This window comes from Chenopodium album, chromosome 1 (assembly GCF_948465745.1).
Source record: "Chenopodium album chromosome 1, dcCheAlbu1.1, whole genome shotgun sequence".
Classification (NCBI taxonomy): domain Eukaryota; kingdom Viridiplantae; phylum Streptophyta; class Magnoliopsida; order Caryophyllales; family Amaranthaceae; genus Chenopodium; species Chenopodium album.
The window spans coordinates 78855013-78877589 of record NC_137834.1 but is presented as its reverse complement, the minus strand read 5'-3'; the positions used below and the strand labels follow the sequence as shown (position 1 = coordinate 78877589).

Sequence of the window (22577 nt, the reverse complement as noted above, 5' to 3'; positions counted from 1 at the left end):
CGCAACAGCTAAACAGACGTTAGGAAAGTTAACGTCTGCAATTGGTTTGCAACGGATGGCTTGCAACAGGGTGTTACTCACTTTCCAGTTTTGTCCTCACTTTAATGAGTGATAAGTCAGAAATGCCCTTTTATCAACGCTGTTGGTTGATATAGGATATCAATATGTATTTACTCGGCAATAAGGTGTTGCGCTTGTCAAGGTAATTTTTTTTTTTTTTTTGAACTTTCAGATTTAACTTGCACAGTTTGAAGAGCACAATATAGATTGAACAATAATGAAATTAGCAAAAACACTTTCATACTATATGAGAGCTACCTGCTACAATTGTCCTATCAAAATCTACATTAGGTTACTCTAATCTAAAGACATCAATAACTACTATCAAACGAGAATCTGTAAAATCCATTCTCCGGCTGATTTTGCATTGATCGCTACTCTTGCCATAACAAAGTGGAGCATGTCATTAACCCCAATGACCAGGTCACCAAGACATCAAGTGTCGATGGAATGACAAATGCAGTTGTCGAAGCTTTTCCCCGACACCTAATTTCTTCCGTCTTCTCCAGAAGAAGGAGAACCCATGAGCAGCAGATAAAGAAACAGCGAAAATAAATAAAATAATGAAAAGATAGAACTTCTAATAGTTATAAAAAGAGATGCTAAATCAGATCTGTTTAAACAATTTAACTCAAGTGCAGCGAAAAGCCAAAAAAGCAAGTTCCCATGCAAGCAAGCCACACATCCACCACCCCAGAAACACAGAATTTATCTGCACACAGCACAACTGCAGTAAATCACATAACTCCAGTGTCAGTGATTAATGCAACTTTCTACGAGATCTGCATCCCTTCAGCATGATAGGTCTCCAGCTCCTTGTCAAGATCCTCGGCAGATTTGTCTAGCTGCTTCTTTCCACGACCCCGTCCTCTTCCCCGAGATTGGCCACGGCCTGCACCTCGGGTTTGCGTTTGTGCACGTGCTGGGCCATTTCTAAATCCACCTCTTGTTCTTTGTTGCCTTCATGTGTCAGCAAAATCACAATCAATAACAAAAACAAAATCAGAACTGCACATTTCAAACTCTCAAAATACAAACAAGTTATACTCGAGTAATATCAACGTGTTGATGAAATATCTAGCAACTACAGTTTATATACACGTAATTTGTAAAACATATATATTTGTGCAGGCAAATACAAGAAGCATCCAACATGGCTTATTCAAAAGTTCCTAATTAATTAAACCAATCGATCAAGTGACATTTGAAGAAATTCATAAATGGCAAACAAAAATAGTACAAGGAACTAAATTATCAATAAAGCAAAAGTTTGTAAGGAATATAAAACTACTTTCTGTTTCTGATATAAACATAGTTTTTAAAAAAAAAAAAAAAAAAAAACCCAACACCACAGCTACATAAGAAGCAACAAGTGAACACTGCACGGGGCAGGGTGGAGGGATTTATTTAAACAAAAGAAATTGACATAGAAGCGATGTCAATTGGATTGATCTACTTATTGTTCAAGAGACTGCTGGCATATGACATGGAACTATCTAGGAAATAATGTGGAATGGTGACATTGAGAAAGGGGTCAATGTTATTGATAGTACCCTCATACTACAACTTAGAGACAAAATGCCCTTGTGCTTTGAAAATTACCCTTGGTACACATGATTTAAAAATTTTTTGGTACCCGCTTGAATTTAATGGGGGGAGGGGCAATGTTAATGTTTTGAGAAATTCATGAAAAAGTACTCTTGTACCTATAGACTTCTACCATTGGAAGATTGGACCACATAATGTAACAGTCATACAAGAATGAGCTCATAAATTAATAAGTAGAAAGTTTTATATTTGTACATGCATTATTCTTCTATTACTTACTACATTGTACAGTGAGAGCACTAAAATAAAAGTCACAAGTACAATGGTACCACGTGTTATGAAATACTCTATCTATTTTAATTAACCGTCAAAATGTCCATCCCATCTAATCGCCACACTTTCTATCAAGGCATGACTTATTTTATTATTTCTCTTCCAACTACCAAAGTTAGGATCTCTTCATCTCACATCCTCTATCATTCTATCAAAAAAAAAATAAAAAAAAAATAAAAAATTATCCACTATCCATCACATTTTTTTATATTAAATATATAGATAAGGCAGAAAATCATCACATAAAACTCTCCACAAAGGTCCTGACAATTTATTTGAGACAGACTAAAAGTTTGTATAGCAAACACGAGAAGTCAAAAGCACAAGGGTATCACATGCAATATAAAAGAAATGTGGCGACAATAAAAGTCAGAAGTACAAGAAAACTATCAAGTAGAGCCAATGCATTCAAAACCATATCCGATTTGAAAAAAAATTATAACATCCAAAATTTCAAATCTAATAACCAAATATCATATCCAAAGATCCAATTAGCCTATATTCTTAATACTGAAGTTACTCATCTTATTTTCCAAAGTTCACACATTAATTCGTTTTTTTTTCCTTAGCTAATCTATTTTCTAAAGTTTGGATAAAAATACTTGGAAAAGAAAAGGGAGGGAAGAGAAAGTAAGGAACATCAACTAATTTGGATGACAAGGGAAGGAAATTTGCAGATCCATTTTCATTCTCCTCTTGATAAATCAAATCACTCCATTGTTGAAAATGATTTGGTAGGAAAATGATAGCCCACAATATTCCCCTCCCCTCACAACCTTTCTATACATCTTTTTCCACCCCTTCCTTCTCTACACAATTGTTAACCAAAACAAAGTGTAAGTTAAGAATTGGCATAAAGGCAAGTTTATAATCTCTTAATCATACAGCAACCAAACTATTCGACATTGAACTTTAACAATATATTTATCTAATATAATGTATACTCCCACCGTCCCATTTTACTTGCCCCATTTGACCTAAAAAACACACATTTTAAGTCAAATAGGACAATTAAAATGGGACGGAGGTAGTATATCATTAAGACTTTAATATAATGAATTCAACACCACATTAATTTGATTTTTGAAGCAATGTTTAAAAATATTTGTTGAAGCTAATTCTCAAAAGAAAAATAAATGAGGGCGTCTTGAAAAATTGAATACAGGAGTCTATGACGAAAGACCAGCCTGTAGTACTATAAATAAATTCTGGGGTGAGCTTTTTGCAGAATAGATGACAAGTACCAATCCCCTTTCTCAGCCACCAAAAAGAGTATTTTATACAAAAGGGAAGTTGGAGAGCTAAAGTGTTAATAAATTTCCTAGTTAAACACTGAAGTGTATGAGCACTAGCACCCTCAGTTCTCAAACAATGGAGAGGTGGGAACAAAAACGGTTTTAGTATATAGGGCTATTAACTTTCCTCCCTTGCTTGATCCATAACCTTGCCTACAAGGTATTGGATAATAGATATGATAGTAAGTCCAGCCAAACAAGCACAAAATGTTGGCCAGAGATATCACTAGAACAAAAGGATTTGTTGAGCTAAAAAAAACTACAATTCAAAGCGTATCAAAGTGCCAGGAACAGAAAATGACTCACCCAACACCACGATTTGTCTGAGCCAATGAAGCTGTACGGCCACCTCTTTGCCTACATGAGATATAAGCAGATTATAAAAATCAGATGATGTAAAAAAATATATTAAACAGAGCACCCAAGGGTGGGAGGGGGCGGAAATTAACAGCTGCAAACTCAAACTCTTTACAGAGAAAATATTAGCAACTTCATTCACCTAAACAAGTATAAGAAACCGAAATGCCCACACATTGCCCAATAAATTGCACCAATATTCCACACAAAAAGGATATCACATCTATGTCATCATCATCATTGGTATCGGGAATATATCAGTATCATACAATGTTTCAAATGGTTAATATGAGAAAACCACGCCTCAAATCCTTCTTAAAACAAACTCATCATCTCCTCTTTACTCAGTCCTTCGCATCACAAAAAACCACTATCCACCCATAACATGGTGCCATAGTACATATAAAATATTGATCCTAAACTTTATGTCCCTTCTGAATATAATAAACAATGAACTTGATAGCCACGTAAATTGTCGTTTTTATGCAACCAAATGCTCTAGATGAAATGTTACATGTTTGTATATACGTCTTTAACTTGATGTTGAGCGGATTATTTTTGTTTTTTAGGCAGTTATGTAGGTTATTATAAGGGGAGATTTGACAAAGTGATTGTTAGCGATTCTGTGTGCTAGAACGTCCATCACTTTAACTTTATTTCATATTTCGCAACCCTCTTTTACTACTTACCCATTTCTGCCAATAATTACACATTTCCACCAACTCTCTGTTACTTTATCTACCTTTTTTCTTATGACCCATCTTTTAACACTCTATAATCTATCCTCTTTTTCCGTACTCCCACTCACAATATCAGCACTCTCTCTCTCCCTCACCAATTGGCTTAATTTTTGTAGAAACCACATATTTTGAGAGGTTTTTTTTTTTTTTTTTGGAACATAGTACTCTAAAAGAAAGAAAGAAAAAACATAAATAGTATATGGCAGCAAAGCACACATGCAAATTTAACCCATCCTATAAAGAAAAGACTCACAGTCTCACAATATCCTATCACGCAACTATTTCCTTTATAGGGCAAAGTCTTCCATAAGCTTCAAGTCCAAGCATCCAACAATTCCTACTATGACTCCAAGTCCAACTATTCTCAAATCCTTCCTCTTTTCCTGTGGCAACCATGCAAGGAGAATCTCAAAACATCTCCTTATTAGAGCATCAGTTTGCCTTATTCATATACACCTCAACTAATCTTGTTTCTCACAAATTACCTTATACAAAGTGGCATACGTTATAAAATTGTTTCATTCCACAACCTATGTTCTTATAAAAAAAACAAATCTAACAAAACAGCCATTTTTACGGCACATAGCTCTAATCTAACTTTCCCGTAACATACAAGTGTCATATAGTACGGTCACACCGTTGTATGTTGTTTAATGTTAATCCACATATGAGTAAGACACAACATAGCAATGACTGATATTACAAAATAATTATTCATATGTGATTAAGCACATCGCAGATGACTGTGCAAGCGATACTATGTCATCAAAAAAACAAACAAATCAGGCAGACAAGATAATTGCTGAGAGACAGAAGATATGAATATATGAGCTCTAGACATAGGAACATACGTCATGACAACTCTTCTTGATGCCTTTCCATTGGTGCCTCCTACGATGTTTACACGAGCAGACACAGGCCCACCTGTGTTAGGGCTTGCAACTTCAATCAGCATAGGTCTTCCGTCAAGCTGAACATTGTTGTATCTCTTGTGGGCGGCAAAAGCATCACTCCTTTTTGCATAGACGACTTCAGCTGATCCCTGCAATTTAGATTCATCAGCAAAAGCTAGATTAGTATTCTAGGGTAAAACCCACACAAGCAACCAAGACACAAAAGAACTGCATGATGGTGTAAAAGAAATAGCACACATTGATATCACGGTGAAGATAAAGGAGCAAAAAATATTTAGGATGAGAATAATACGCCTAGAAAATAAGATAAAAAGTGAACACCAAGCAAATATACAAATGCACATACTTCTGAATTAAAAACCAACAGGTTAAGATGCCATATAACATAATGACTGACCAAAAACCACTTGATTGCTTTCATATCATAAAATTATGTTGCAGATATGTATGTTCTAATTAGATGCAATCATCTCTGTCTCTGACAAGAGAAGAAAGTAAAAGGCACCACAATCACGGCGTCAAGAATCACCGAATTTCAACATCAGAGACAAGCAGAATAAAATGAAACTGTTATGGGGAACCACAGAAAATAATTAATATATACGTAAGCAGGTAAATTCAAAAGCCAAAAACAGACGTATAGATAATGGTACAAACACCTAACATGCAAATTTCAATGAACTTGGCATCAAAAGAGAGAAAAATAAGGCAAAGACATTGACTTACACTGGGTTGACCATTTTTGTCAAAGTGGATAGCATAACGTTTCAGCTCCCCGATCTCAGAAAAAAGCTCCTGATTCCAAGCTCAAATTTCAGGGCTAAAAGAAACCAGTCGCAATGTCTTTAATTGAAAATTAATGAAATCAGGCTGTACCCTTATATCATCATTGCTAACTGCACGGTCCAGATTTGTAATATGTAACTTTGTACCATTTTCCATAGCGGGTAGTCCTGCAGCTGCAAGGCTGTCTTCAAACAAATCTTGCTGCCATGGGAAATTCTTGGTTCTGCGAAAAGACTGGCGATACCATTGGGAAACAGAACCCAGATGGAGGAAAAGTCGATGTCAGCATACTAGAAAAACAGCGAGTCGCCATTCTTGAGGTGTCAATGTGATATTTTCATATCATAAAATGTAAATGAAACAACTAATGATCAATCCAAATATATTGAAAGCCCAGATAAGCCACTGAGGAGACCAGACAAGCCATCATCATGACCAGAAGTAAGTGAATTCAAGATTAACAAAAGGGTGAGATGGAATGTAGAAAGAAACTGTAGGAATGAAGCAATATGTAACATCAGTAATAAGCTATAGAGATCTTTTTTCTGAAGTGAACTTATTTTTGCTCAGCAAAGGATGTCGAAGTAGGACAGTAACTTGCATAGAAGAATCCCAGACACAGCAAAATAGTTCACCATCCCATTTGGTCTACATACAAATCGGCAAAAGAAACAAAAAGATGAAGCACTATCAAATATGAACTAATGATTGATCTGGTTCAAATGGCTGACTGGCAACAATCCTCACTGACCATGATGATAGCATGATTTAACAAGAGGCAGCAAAGGAATTCCGTTATAAAAATCATCAGATGTCCCTCAGAATGATGTAATAACACTTTCTGGAAGAAATTACATGAACCACGATATGGAAACATGGGATAGCACTAATGATGCGCTGAATACATCAGAAGCCTTCTCCATATGAAATTAGGTTATGAGTCATTGCTTGTTTCAATTTCTATACTTAAGATCACCATTCAGCACAGCTCCCTAAACCACATGCCAGACTTAAAAAAGAATGCATAAAACATCCGAAGTTTGGGCTTGCCTTGGCTATAGCGAAAGACGAAGGTCGAGTATTTACTCCAAGAGGGCCCTGACGGCCTGCCCCTCTACCTATCCCTCTCATTCTTCCACCACTAACAGCTCCTCTAGCTGCACGCCCCCGAGGGGCACCACCTCGTCCTTTACCTCTGCCAGCACTTTTCTTGCTCTTTATGATATCATCCAAAGACATATCCAAAGCCTTATCCATAAGGAAAAATATTTAAGAAAAACAGATGCTTTCTCGAGTGGGGTGATTAAATCTGAAAATCCACAAACACAGAAATTTAGTTCACTAATTGTACATATAAATAGTCATAAAGCCCATTCATAACTAAATAATATTAATTGTTATAAATCCCATTTATAAGTCTGAATCACATAAGAATAATAATATCCACAATCAATTACAACAGAACATTGAGCTACATAACAAACCATGTCCTGCTAAATTCTAATAAAGTCCCATAAACCTGGGAGACAACATTGATTTATTAACATCTAGCAGGGGAATAGAAATCACAGTTTTGCATTGATACATGAGCTTTATGTTACAACTCCAACTCCCACCTCCCAAAATTCTAAATTATCCCCTTTTCTTCCTTTAAAAAACCAACAACCAACTCAGGGATATTGTATCCTACCTCCAACTTTTCCTTTCTTTTTTTTTTTTTTGTACACGTAAAGTTCCGGAAGATCAATTCAAAACATTAAGTTACTGAGGCCCAAATCAATAAACAACAGAAATTGGTACAAATCCCATGTACAAAGTCACGACACCAAGCCCAGATCTTCCTCAACTCGTCGCTATAGCTCCCAATTTTCTGCTTGAACAAATACATTTATACATCTCCTTATTCAATAGGTAAGGTTATCGCCCTTTAGTATTAATTATCCCTAGTTTCCAGAATCAAATTCGAAAATAAAGGCTTTTATAAGTTCAAATTTGCAACTAAAATTTTAATTTCAAATCAAATACCATTAAAGGTATTACTTTCAAATTCATGTTTGTTTTCCAAATAGTCGAATCATAATAGATTAGAACAATTGAGGTAGCAGAATCTTCAGAAAAATTAAAAAATAAAACTGCACAGAATAAATCAGATCTCAATTACACGGGATTCAAAATAAACCCTAAACCAAATCTGCTTCAAATTCAACAGATTAGACCAAAATAAAGCACAAAAAACAACAAAATCAACCTAAAAAAAACACAAATCATCATCAAACACAGAAAATTAAACTCCAAAACAATAAATCGACCCTAAATAAACAACAAAATCATCAAAAAAAACAAAACAAAACAAAAATCAATCAAGATTCAACGAAATAACAAACAACAAAAGAAGCGAAACCCTACCACAGAATCAACGAAGCAAAACGAAAGTTGAACGTCGAGCGCAGCAGAAGATGGGCGACTTTCTCTCTCCTCCGGGCTTTGTGTTTATCTCTCTAAAATCTGGAGATTAATATGAGAAGGAGATCTCTTAACGCGGAAGTTTCGCTTTTATTGCTCCGACTTTGGGTAATGGGCCACCAATCTTAAGCTGTAAACCAACCCATTAACAAATTAAAGTTTTTCATACGGGTGGGCTGATCCCAATTGGTCTTGGCTGCACTCTAGTGCAGCTAAGATAGCTACAACAAGTGAAGCCCAAAATGCGCGGCCCAAAAAAAATAAACATTTAGTTGAAAAATATGAACATGAAAAAAAATGTACATATAAAAACAAAAAATGAACACGTAAAAAAAATGAACATTTAATACTAAAAAGTGAACATGTTACAAGGAAATGATAATTTATTAAAAATGAATCTAATTATCATATAATCATAAATTTGCTAGACCACGACCTTAAAAATGAACATTTAGTTAGAAAAATGAACACATAAAAATATATATATATATATATATATATATATATATATATATATATATATATATATATATATATATATATATATATTCAGTAATAAAAATGAACATTCAGTAATAAAAAGTGAACATGTCAAAAAAAAAAAAAGAAATGAACATTTAGTATATTAGAAATGAACCTTTATTATACAACCATAAAATTGGGACCATATACATTGGAAATTCTCCAACTTAAAGGCAAATTCATTGTACATATCATATACTTCTTCATCACTTCTTAGTTGTTTCTTCACTAATTCAGAGTCTTTGTCTTCTACAAATACAATTAATCTGTACTCACTAAAATATAACAAATAATCAGAATTTTCATAATCATCACAAAATATCTTCATAATAATTATTTAGAATGTTTGTAATATATATAATCATCAATACAATACTTAAAAATATAAATAATATTCACTCTATATGTCATATGAGTTCATAATCAATAACAGATATGTTCGTAAAGAATAACGAAACATATATATTCATAATAAATTGTTCAGATTTTCAACATAAATGTTCAGATAGTTTAACTTTCAACGTATTATATTTTACTTTCAACCTAATAAAAATGAACATTTAGTATCAAAAAATGAACACTTATAAAATGAATATGTAACAAAAAGTTATGAACATTTAGGATATTAAAATGAACATGATTTTCATAAAGGTTCAAATTCATTGTACATAATTATTAATGAAAAATAAAGATAAAATAAATTGTCGAAATATGTTCATTTTTTATGTATTTAATATTCATTTTCGGTGTACTAAATGCTCATTTTTTAAAAGATGTTCATTTTAAATTCCTACGTATTCAGTTTTTTTTACAGAAATTATATTCAAGATCGATTGTAATTATTGAAACTCTAAAAAATTGATTATAAACATTAAATCTAATCTTGATTCATCATAGAGAAAATAATTATTGATTTGTAACATGATTAAAAATCAAAAGAAAAAAATCAAAAGAGAGAGAAAAAGACAGGGGAGAGAGAAAATAACTACAAATTAAGCAATACAATTGATATTCATTAACAATTAAGCAATTTAATTGATATTCATCACAAACTCATAATAATTTCAAATAATCAAACAATAAATCATCATGCATGATCAACGAAATCATACAAAATACAATTACAAATTGATAAATCTAACCTCCATTGTTTTCTTTGACCTCAACTTTCTCTCTCCTCCATTTTTTCTTTCCTCTTTGATAAAGCCAAATGATTGAATCCGAAACTAATAGATTTAGAAAGAAAGGAGTATACCCATCAAAACACGAATTACTAACTCAAAATTTTATATAAAGAAGAAGAAAACTTTAAAGATTGAAGGGAAGTGAGGTAAAGAGGAAAGAGAAAATTTTAAATTGAGAAGAAAACTGAAGAGAGAGAAAAATAATAGAGCTAAGGAAGAAGAAGAAAGAGAATTAAGATATAGGGAAGAAAAAAAAACGTATGTTCATTTTAACGTACTATATGTTCATATTTATTGCTGTTGCAGCTAGCTTGGCTGCACTAGAATGCAGCCAAGAATTTGTAGGCTGATCCTACCCTATGTAAAATTGTAAACAATGAAAATTTTATCACATAGTACACCCGGTCAAAATACAAGACTTGTAAAAAATGCGGAAAGAACATTATATATTAATATAAAGAACATTGTATATTACAGAGTAATATAAGAACATTGTATATTAACATAAAGTGCATGAGAAAAAAAAGTTCAAAACCTTTCCTCCCTTAATCTAACGTATTGATTTATTACTTATATTCCAAATTTTGATTTATTATTTACATTCCATCTTATGAATTACTGTTGATTAAAAAACTTTCATTTCTTTGTATGGAGAGAGAAAGTGGTTTTATATAGAGAGAGAAACAATGGAAAATTATGAATTTCAAAGCGATAAGTAAATGGAAAATATACAAAGATGTAATTGACGAATTCGTCGTTTAGGAAAAATGTACTTTTCCATTTATCTATTACTTTTACTCTTTTTTTTTTCTTTCTTAATTTCGTGTATTTTCAGAGGTTGAAGAAGATGTTCTTTAACTTATGATGAATGTTCATTTACCATTTTTTGGATCCATATTCATTTTTTTAATTGGAATGTTCATTGATTTTAATTAATATGTTTTTTAGGTCTGAATTATATGTTCACTAGATGAAGCCCGTGCGATGCACGATTTATTAGTATTTTTTTAAAAAAAATATTTTTCATATTTATGCGATTAAAATTGTTATTATATTAGTTTTAAAATATTAGATAAAATTCCTATCTCAAAAAATATTTTTTGTATTTAATTAATTTAAACTTTAAAATCTCATTCGTCAATTTTGCTTACGTGGCATTTGAATTATTTAATTGTAAAAGAAATTAATAATCTCTTATTTAATTGGCTACAATTTAAATTTATAATCCTACATGGCGGGCTAAGAAAATTAAATCGTATGTGGCTCTCTAAAAATTCGGGGAAAAACTCCCCTTTATATATATTAGATTACAATTCAATTTATTTATATTCTTTATTTAAGGTATATAATTAAATTTAAAATGCCTTTTTGATTTTTAATAATACAAGATATTGTTATGAAATATTTGTGGATATCCATTATCCTCGCTTGTATCATTCCGAAACAATCTAGATCTATGGTTTATATTTATCTAAACATATTTGTGGATGTCCATCTTGTATCACTCTATAACTTTCTAGAGTTCAGGGTTTATTATTCTCCAAGCAAACTCTCTCTCTCTCTCTCTCTCTCTCTCTCTCTCTCTCTCTCTATATATATATATATATATATATATATATATATATATATATATATTACAGCATGTTATAAGCAACAAAGCTCAAATCAATATATAAATTTTATTGTTGATTTCTTAGGTTAATGATTAATGCGTTGTATACTGGATGTGCTAAATTATACTCATTATTATCTTGTTGTGTCGCATCTTGGGAAGAAATTAGAAGGAGATTAATCTTGATCATGGGTTTGAACTTTGAATAATGAAATCACACGTTTCAAGAATGTCATATCATTCCCAATCCTCGTTAATTAATTTGGGACTAGTACCAGGAGTCTCACGGTATTAATAATTTGGAATGTTAATGGTAGTGCCGCTTTATTTAATTACAAAGAACTATTATTTTTCAGTTGCATCGGTTTGTTTATCTTGAATCATCTTTCTCATCTATCCATAATATAATAGATTAGCCTTAATCAAGGGCTATATTTTATTTTCTTTTCATAGACGTTTTCATGAGTGACAGGCTAGCAGATGACGTCGACAACATGAAGTTGACGATAAGGCTGGTTCTTTTTATAGTGGGAAAGGTTTTGATATCAAGAAAGTTCATTCTTAACTATCTTGTTAATGTTAATTTTAAACCTTTACATAATATGTTTATATTGTTTCCCAAATTTTTGTATTTTTATTATTCTGGAGTTCGAGCAATTTGGGGATAGTTGGATTTGATGCAGAAAATAACTAGTTAGTAATTTTGTTTTGATTATGAGTTTTGTTTAGTTTGAATCTAAAAGGGTATTTAGTAGGGATGACAACGAATCGAAATCGGGTCGGACTGTGTAGGGTCCAAATCCGATCCGTTTAGTAAACGGACCTAAAGTTCGGATCCGACTACGCTTATATAAAACCCGAATCCGAATCCGATGGACTCGACCTCCTCCGACTCCGAATCCATGTCCGTTTTCCAAACATTATTTTCTTCCGTTTCTTAAATCAGAATTACAAATTTCTCCCGTTTCTTAGATCAGAATTAGAAAAAATACAAATAGAGGGGTTGCAAAAGTTTAGAATTTAATTTTTACACATAAAAATAATAATGATTATCACTTGAACAATTATAAAAAAATTAAATAAATTTCAGATCTACACAAAAATAAATACTCGTACTCCAAGAACTTTCAGTTCTACCCAAATTACTTAGGGAAACAGAGAACTTCCAAGGTTTTTCTTGGCTTCGGTCTTCAAATCTTCAAGTGAAACAAGTGGTGTGAAATCAAACAACCATACAAAAATAAAAAATTACTTCATAATAGATGATGAGAGACTGTTCACGAGTTCTTATTATTTTGGTTTAGATTTCCATTATTGATTGATAATTGGAGTAGTTGACAAAAAACTCTCAAACAAATGGAGTAGTTCTGAGAAAATTGAGGAGAGAAAAAGGGGGTTAGGAGAGAGGAAGGAGAGGGGTTAGGAGAGAGGAGAGGAAAAAATTGAGGCCTTGAGGTTGAATGGTTGAGGAAAAGTGGCGGAAGAGTACAAAAAGTAGGGTAAAATAAATTTATACTCCATGTAAAACTCGCGGGTCGGACTCGGGTCGGACTTGGTCGGATGCTATGTAAGGTCCGAGTCCGATCCAAATCCTATTCGGATTCGGAGTTTTTTTATCAGATTCGAACTCGGATTTCATTATTTTGAACTTGGATCGGACTTTTTTCCTCGGATCGAATCGGACTCGGATCGAACTCGAATTAAATTGTCATCCCTATAGAATTATTATTGGTGTTAATTTTATGAACGTATGTTTTTCATGAACTTGTAGTACATCTGTATATATATTTGCTAGATTTTTGGTATTACTTTTCCTATCCGTAAATGAGTTCGGTTATTTCTCTATGCTTGATAGCAAATATGAATTGTTTGATTTAGCAATTATTTACCCACATAATTTGTTTGTGAAATCTTATGTCTAATTCCTTGAATGTTTGTAAATTGTACGAACTAAGCCTAAGGCACATGTGAAACCATTTATAATTTATGTATTGAATTATGTTGTACATATGCATGATTTTATATTTCAAGTATGATATGGACCATGTGGTTTTCAACTAACGTGAACGTGTTAATGTTGATTGCTTATGTGCTTGTTTCTATTTTCTAATTAAGCTTTATCAGACAATATATTGATATAATTGATCCAACGGTATTGTAGGCGTCGCTCGAAGTGCGCCTACGTAAAAGCATTTTGTGAATATGCTTGACACTCATAGGAAGTGGGAATTGACATATACGATAAGAGACACGATTAGGGACAAGAAAAGTAGGGAGCCGCCAACAAGTTTTTAAGGAACTTGTATACCGTTCACAGATCATAAAAGGCAACCATGATAAAGGGACAATGATAGGCAACAACGATTGACCCGTGAAGGTTACACCCCATTCATAATCCATGAGATTACTAACTCCATATGGTTCAGAACCACGAAAGGAGGATCGGGGATGATGGTACGAAGTGAGTCATGGAGTCACATTCGCCCGTATTGGCCTCTACTTGATTTTTATAGTGAAAAGTGATCCCTGCGATCTCAAAAGCATACAAACAAAATATTCAATTTGCTCCAAACTATTATTATGCTAAATTGGTTTAATATTAATGCAACACATTATTCTAAAATATTAGTGACCACTTGATTAAACAATAAGATTAAAAAGGAATCTAAACCGGTCGTCCAAATTATCTTATTAGGCGTGATTTTCAATTACATATTCCCTTTAAACATGTAATATGGTGATCATAAAAATAATTGAATAAACATTAATATTGGAAGAAATTTAACAATAATAGCGTTAGTCAAATCAAATATAAAATAACCTAATCATGATGCTAGCAATAAGAAATAATAAGAGTAATTAAGTGAATTAATTACTCACTTTCTGCGTTTCCTTGAATTGCTACATCATGAATAAATTGTTAGTAACTTCAATAAAAATATAAATCAAATGAAAATTAAATTAAATTAAAAGTAAAGTTGATTTGGTCCAAACCCTCAGTTAACTCTACCTATCACGCCTTGGTTAAAGTATAGAACTTCAGGTATTGTATGGACTCCTTGGAGTGCTTAAATGAAGAAATAGTGAAAGAATGGGGAGGCTAGTGTTTAGGCTAAAGATGGAGAAGATAATTATTTTGTGATCAAGCTTGTTGATTAATGGAAAAGGGGAGATATGACCTTTATTTATAGAGAATAAAGAAGGTCGAAGAATCAAGAAAAGATAAGAATTCGAATCGGATAAAACTCTTGCGATAGACAACAGTTTTTGCGGTTTTTGTTTTTATCATATCTTTTGATCCAGAAATCGGAATAAGATAAATAAGATATCGTTGGAAAGCTATTGAAGTCTACTTTCTAACCCAATCAGAATCAGATTAAAATATTTTGTAGAAAAAAAGATATGGCCGAAATAGTGAGACGGTGTCAGTTTTGGATAGAGTTTGACATTTAATTCATATCTTTTTCGTTATAGCTCGAAATTGATATTATAATATATCATTGGAAAGATAATTTCAAGGGCTATCCAACCATATAAAATTTGGATAAAAACTATGAGGCACGAAAATAATATCTGTCTATCTTTGAATGTCTTTCAATTCGGATAGAAATAGGATTTTCAAAAAAGGAGTTTTATTCAATTTCAAACTCTTTAATCTTATCTTTTCAAAAAGGATAATTAAGATCTTTTAGAAACTTGTTGAAGATTCTAATTAATCCTAATTGTTTTAGGAATTGGATTAAATAATTTGGACCCTCCACATGATCATTGAGTCGTAGGTAAGGTGGGCTTAGGTTCGGTTTGGGCTCAGTTTAATATTTTGGCCATAACTTATTCGTTATAACTCGGATTTGGGCTTATAATATATCGTTGGAAAGCTCTTTTAAATCCCCATCCAATTATTCAATCATTGGACCCAGATTATGGACCAAAATAAACTGAAATAAACGTTTTTATAAAAAGGACACGAAATGAATGATTTTAAAGGACACGAAATGAATTATTTTGGGTTTAAAGGCACGAAAAGAGGAAAATAAGTTATGGTTTGGGTAAATGGGCTAGAAGTTGGGTTGGTTTATGAAATAGAAATATGGATTTAAGCACTCCAAGATTAAATACTCAACCCGACCAATAATGGCGGTGAAAGGTTGTTCATCATCGGGTTTGGTTTTGGGGAGACATTTTTAGGTGTCTACAGACCGCTTCAAATAGCACCATCTTTTTCTCATAATATTAATATATATATATATATATATATATATATATATATATATATATATATATATATATATATATATATATATATATATATATATATATATATATATATATATATATATATATATATATATATATTTACAAATATGAAAACTTCACCTCTTCAAATAAATAAACTTAATCTTTCGTACTTAACTTAATTCAAATTAATTAGTCAATTTATCTACACCTTTAGAATGAGAAGGTAAAAACAATATGTGAACCTACTACTTCACGCTTTAATAAAAACATACCCGAATCGATTGAATCAACTATACCTGTAGACACCTAAAAATGTCTCCCCAAAACCAAACCCGATGATGAACAACCTTTCACCGCCATTATTGGTCAGGTTGAGTATTTAATCTTGGAGTGATTAAGTCCATATTTCCATTTCATAAACCAACCCAACTTATAGCCCAGTTCCCCAAACCATAACTTATTTTCCTCTTTTCGTGCCTTTAAACCCAAAATAATTCATTTCGTGTCCTTTAAAATCATTCATTTCGTGTCCTTTTTATAAAAACGTTTATTTCAGTTTATTTTGGTCCATAATCTGGGTCAAATGATTGAATAATTGGATGGGGATTTAAAAGAGCTTTCCAACGATATATTATAAGCCCAAATCCGAGTTATAACGAATAAGTTATGACCAAAATATTAAACTGATCGAGCCCAAACCGAACCTAAGCCCACCTTACCTACGACTCAATGATCATGTGGAGGGTCCAAATTATTTAATCCAATTCCTAAAAAAATTAGGATTAATTAGAATCTTCAACAAGTTTCTAAAAGATCTTAATTATCCTTTTTGAAAAGATAAGATTAAAGAGTTTGAAATTGAATAAAACTCCTTTTTTGAAAATCCTATTTCTATCCGAATTGAAAGACATTCAAAGATAGACAGATATTATTTTCGTGCCTCATAGTTTTTATCCAAATTTTATATGGTTGGATAGCCCTTGAAATTATCTTTCCAATGATATATTATAATATCAATTTCGAGCTATAACGAAAAAGATATGAATTAAATGTCAAACTCTATCCAAAACTGACACCGTCTCACTATTTCGGCCATATCTTTTATTATATAAAATATTTTAATCTGATTCCAATTGGGTTAGAAAGTAGACTTCAAGAGATTTCCAACGATATCTTATTCATATTATTCCGATTTCTGGATCAAAAGATATGATAAAAACAAAAACCGTAAAAACTGCTGTCTATCGAGTTTTATTCCGATTTAATTCGGATCTTATCTTGTTTTTTCGACCCTTCTTTTTTCTCTATAAATAGAGGTCATATCTCCCCCTTTTCAATCATCAACAAGGTTGATCACAAAATAATTATTTTCTCTCTCTTTAGCCTAAACACTAGCCATCCTATTCTCTCATAATACTTCTCCTAAGCGCTCCAAGGAGTCCATACAATACCCGAAGTTCTATACTTAAACCAAGGCGTGAAAGTTATAATTAACTGAAGGTTTGGACCAAATCAACTCTACATTTATTTAATTTAATTATTTCAATTCGATTTATATTTTTATTGAAGTTACTAACCATTTATTCATGATGTAGCAATTTAAAGGAACGAGCGGAATGTGAGTAATTAGTTAATTTAATTACTCTTATTTTATTTTCTTATTGCTAGTATCATGATTAGGTTATTTTATATTTGATTTGACTAACGTTATTATTGTTAAATTGCTTCCAATATTAATGTTTGTTCTATTATATTTTTTTTATCACTATATTGCATGTTTAAAGGGAATATGTAATTGAAAATCACGCCTAGTAAGATAATTTGGACAACCGGTTTAGGTTCCTTTTTAATCTTGTTATTAATTCAAGTGATCACGATATTTTAGAATTATATGTTGCATTAATATTCAACCAATTTAGAATAATAATAGTTTGGAGCAAATTGAATATTTTGTTTGCATGCCTTTGAGATCGCAGGAATCACTTTTCACTATAAGAATCGAGTACGTAGAGGCCAATACGGGCGAATGTGACTCCATGACTCACTTCGTACCATCATCCCCGATCCTCCTTTCGTGGTTCCGAACCATATGGAGTTAGTAATCTCATGGATTATGAATGGGGTGTAACCTTCACGGGTCAATCGTTGTTGCCTTTCGTTGTCCCTTATCGTGGTTGCCTTTTTATGATTCGTGAACGGTTTACAAGTTCCTTAAAAACTAGCGGTTTGGCGCCAAAACCGCTTGCCATTTGTAATTTTTTTTTATTATTTTTTTATTTTTTATTTTTATATATATAAAAATTAATAATAATAATATTATTAGTGACCTGTTTTGATATGCACATTAATCTGTAATTTTAAAAATTATTATTATTATTAATATTATTATTAATTAATATTAATAATTAATTAAAAATATTACAAATTTTGGAATAATAATAATTCAATAACAATAAAATGCATAATAATAATAACATATATAAAACTCATAAATAATATGTAGTACTAATTACAAATAAGTAATATAATGTACATATGGATTTAATAAAAATAAATAAGATATAGTAACTAAATATTAATTGTTCATAAAAAAAAAAAACTCAATCTCGTTCATTATCTAACTAACACATATATATAATATATTCTACCTAGATGCCATCAAATGTCACAAAAAAAGCCCACATGTCGCGAATTTCATCAACTTCTTCCTTTGTCAAAGGGCCTTCCCTTTGAATCTTACAAACCTTTGGAAAGAAAAAAATACCAAACATTAACATCATTCATATATTACATATAATTAAAAAATAATAATGTATATATATATGTTAAATATTTCAAACATCATTCTAACTTGCCCGATTTAGCATTCTACTAAGTTTTAGGACGACTTTTACCCAAAATCGCCTATTTCACTACTACTTTGCCCGATTTCTACATTTCTTATCTAATGAGCTATTTCTTTATCATAACATGTCAATTATAACTAGTCTTAGGTGTCTAATGTTTGAAATCATAGCAAGTTAGCATTCTACTAAGTTTTAGGACGACTTTTACCAAAAATCGCCTATTTGACTTCTAACTTGCCCGATTTCTACATTTCTTATCTAATGAACTATTTCTTTATCATAACATGTCAATTATAACTAGTCTTAGGTGTCTAATGTGTGAAATCATAGGAAATTAGCATTCTACTAAGTTTTAGGACGACTTTTACCCGAAATCGCCTATTTCACTACTACTTTGCCCGATTTCTACATTTCTTATCTAATGAGCGATTTATCTATCATAACATGTCAATTAAAACTAGTCTTAGGTGTCTAATGTTTGAAATCATAGCAATTTAGCATTCTACTAAGTTTTAGGACGGCTTTTACCCAAAATCGCCTATTTCACTACTACTTTGCCCGATTTCTACATTTCTTATCTAATGAGCTATTTCTTTATCATAGCATGTCAATTATAACTAGTCTTAGGTGTCTAATGTTTGAAATCATAGCAAGTTAGCATTCTACTAAGTTTTAAGACGTCTTTTACCAAAAATCGTCTATTTGACTTCTAACTTGCCCGATTTCTACATTTCTTATCTAATGAACTATTTCTTTATCATAACATGTCAATTATAACTAGTCTTAGGTGTCTAATGTGTGAAATCATAGGAAATTAGCATTCTACTAAGTTTTAGGACGGCTTTTACCCAAAATCGCCTATTCCACTTGTACTTGCCCATTTTTTACATTTTTTTCCGTTTGGAATTTTTTTTCTCAAACCATGCCCATAATACCTAGTCTTAGGCATGTAATTTATGATATCACATCAAATGAGCACCCAACTAAGTTTTAGTACGATTTTTAACAAAAATCGGCGTAAGTGACTTATTTAGCTTATACACTAACAAGTACGCAAAAATTACACAAAATAGCATGAGATGCCATGAATAGGCCAATAAATTACTCCCCGGGCTGCTTCCCATGGCTTTTGGAGCGGCTCGGTTTCTTGAACGGCTGCTGCCTCGACCTTGGGTGCTGCCTGGGCTGCTGCAGAAGCTGCCTTGGCAGCTGCCTGGTGGCTGCTGCAGCGGCCTGTGTAGCTGCCTAGGCTGATGCTGCAATGGCTTGTGCAGCGGCCTGGTTGCTGCTGCAGCTGCCAGGTGGCTGCTGCGGCTGCCTGTGCAGCTGCCTAGGCTACTGTTGCAGTTGCCTGGTGGCTGCTTGCAGCTGCCTGACATAACCTGAGGTTGTTGCCTCGGGTGGTGTAGTTGCCTCGGGTGCTCACTTTCCCATTTTCTGCATTTTGTATCAAATGACCTTATTTTTCCTTAGAGCAGACCCATATTAACTAGTCTTGGGTGTCTAAGGTCTGTAATCGCATCAGAAGAAGGTTTTACTAAGTATTTGGACTGCTTATACCCAAAATCGCCTATTGGACTTCTACTTTGCCCGATTTCTACATTTATTATCTAATGAGCTATTTATCTATCATAACATGTCAATTACAACTAGTCTTAGGTGTCTAATGTTTGAAATCATAGCAAATTAGCATTCTACTAAGTTTTAGGACGGCTTTTACCCGAAATCGCCTATTTCACTACTACTTTGCCCGATTTCTACATTTCTTATCTAATGAGCTATTTCTTTATCATAACATGTCAATTATAACTAGTCTTAGGTGTCTAATGTTTGAAATCATAGAAAATTAGCATTCTACTAAGTTTTAGGACGGCTTTTACCCATAATCGCCTATTTCACTACTACTTTGCCCGATTTCTACATTTCTTATCTAATGAGCTATTTCTTTATCATAACATTTCAATTACAACTAGTCTTAGGTGTCTAATGTTTGGAATCATAGCAAATTAGCATTCTAATTAGTTTTAGGACGACTTTTACCCAAAATCGAACCGAAAAAAGTAAAAACAAGTACCTCTTCAATGTGTTGGGCTTCAGTGCACCTATTGACTATGTCATGCATAAACCTCATCACGTACAGGGCACAGTCAACGCCGTTGTCTTGTTGCGCACACTAACATGACACAAAGTTAAAATAGTCATGCATAGCCATAACTCAAGGCAATTTTATTAAATAAATCAATATATCAAGGCTTTACCTTTGAATATTTCCACGTGGGACCCACAACCGAACGACAATTCAACTTCTTCATAACACTTCAAAAAAAAAAATAAAAAACAAACAATTTTGGAACATAGCCACTCAATCACTTAGGTGATGATACAAAACAATATATAGGAAGCGGTATGTACCTATTCAATAGGTTATTCACTAGCAACTTCCTTGGTGGCCATATACGAGCCGAGTCAATGTAGTAGATTGTGTTATTGGAAACACAAATCACCATAAGGCTCCAATGTAGACTACATATATATTAAAGCAAATATCAATCCATCAATTGTTATGCATCAACATCTATACTTAACAAACAAATTAAAAGTGACATATTTAAACTTACTCCTCAAAGCAAGGGGCTAATATGAATTTGTTTCCTGCACGCATTGATTCTCTAATACCCCGCTCAAGGTAATCTATCACATCACGAGGGTTATGCAAGCATTTGGTTACGGAGGTCTATTCGGGGCATAACCACCCAAATGCTGCTTCACCATCGGGTTTACTAGCAAGGAGCTCCTGTAGTGACCTTCAAGAAAGTAATGTGTGCAAGTAATTACTAGTTGCATTTTTTTGGTACGAAAATATCAAAAATACAATATGTTTAGAAATAGTCTCGTTAATTTACCTCATGAAAGTTTGAATGATGGAAATGTTAAGCATGGAACCGGTTAGAAATTCCGTCACATCCTCTCTAGAAATGTATGCGATCGCATCCTCATCATAGTTGAACAATGCCTTAGGCAAGTTCACTTGAATATGTGTACCCGTAGGCAACTCACTAACACGGTTGTGAAGAAAAGTACATGCTTTCGAAAGCGACCTAAGGACATTGGCTTTTACCAGTGGAGTACATGAAGCCCTCGAACTCTTCTTCGACACTTGTCCTTGTTCCATCTTCGGAGGACCTTCTTCCTTGGATTTTGGCTTCTCCACCTTCTTCCTTTTAGCGGACTGAATTTCCATAGTAATCTAGTAGCATAAAAGAACATGGTCATTGCACAAAGCACATGTTAATCTAGTTACATACAAGTAGTTACATACAAGTAGTGTTTACTTACCCCTCCTACTAACCTCAACCGATCACGTGGCCATTGCACAAAGCTCCTGGTCGCGTCACGCAGCTTAAAAAAATCATATTCCTCTCTAGGCACCGGTAGTGGTAAGTCCTCAAACCCAACAACTATAGAATCGATCCCGACCGAGATGTAATGGGTGCTAGTATTAGACTTAAAATGGACCTTGTCAAAAGGTTGTGCACTACCATACCCCACCAACTGCAACTGTCCACCGGTGTTTTCCCCGGGGTGAAGAAGCTCACAAGGCGTCTCTTCCTACATATTTGATTAGGAGTTAGGACATAAGTTATGAAATAAAAAACGAAAGCCTAACATAAAAAAAGC

At 32.8% G+C, this 22577-nt stretch overlaps 1 protein-coding gene across 2 annotated transcripts in view; it reads right to left on the bottom strand.

Moving 5' to 3' along the window:
- Positions 1-263: 263 nt before the first annotated feature.
- LOC145558156 (THO complex subunit 4C-like) overlaps positions 264-22577 on the bottom strand; it is a 69736-nt gene continuing 47422 nt past the window's right edge. Inside the window, exons 1-7 of one of the 2 annotated variants that reach the window (XM_081619303.1) lie at positions 8440-8596; positions 7084-7342; positions 6124-6267; positions 5974-6042; positions 5185-5375; positions 3543-3593; positions 264-1020 (exon numbers count right to left, since the gene is read on the bottom strand). In XM_081619303.1, the coding sequence (XP_081475429.1) occupies positions 834-1020; positions 3543-3593; positions 5185-5375; positions 5974-6042; positions 6124-6267; positions 7084-7290 (849 nt within the window). In that variant the 5' untranslated portion in view covers positions 7291-7342; positions 8440-8596 and the 3' untranslated portion in view covers positions 264-833. Of the gene's footprint in view, positions 1021-3542; positions 3594-5184; positions 5376-5973; positions 6043-6123; positions 6268-7083; positions 7343-8439; positions 8597-22577 lie in introns of those variants that run through there. The other variant, XM_081619310.1, reaches the window with a different exon arrangement.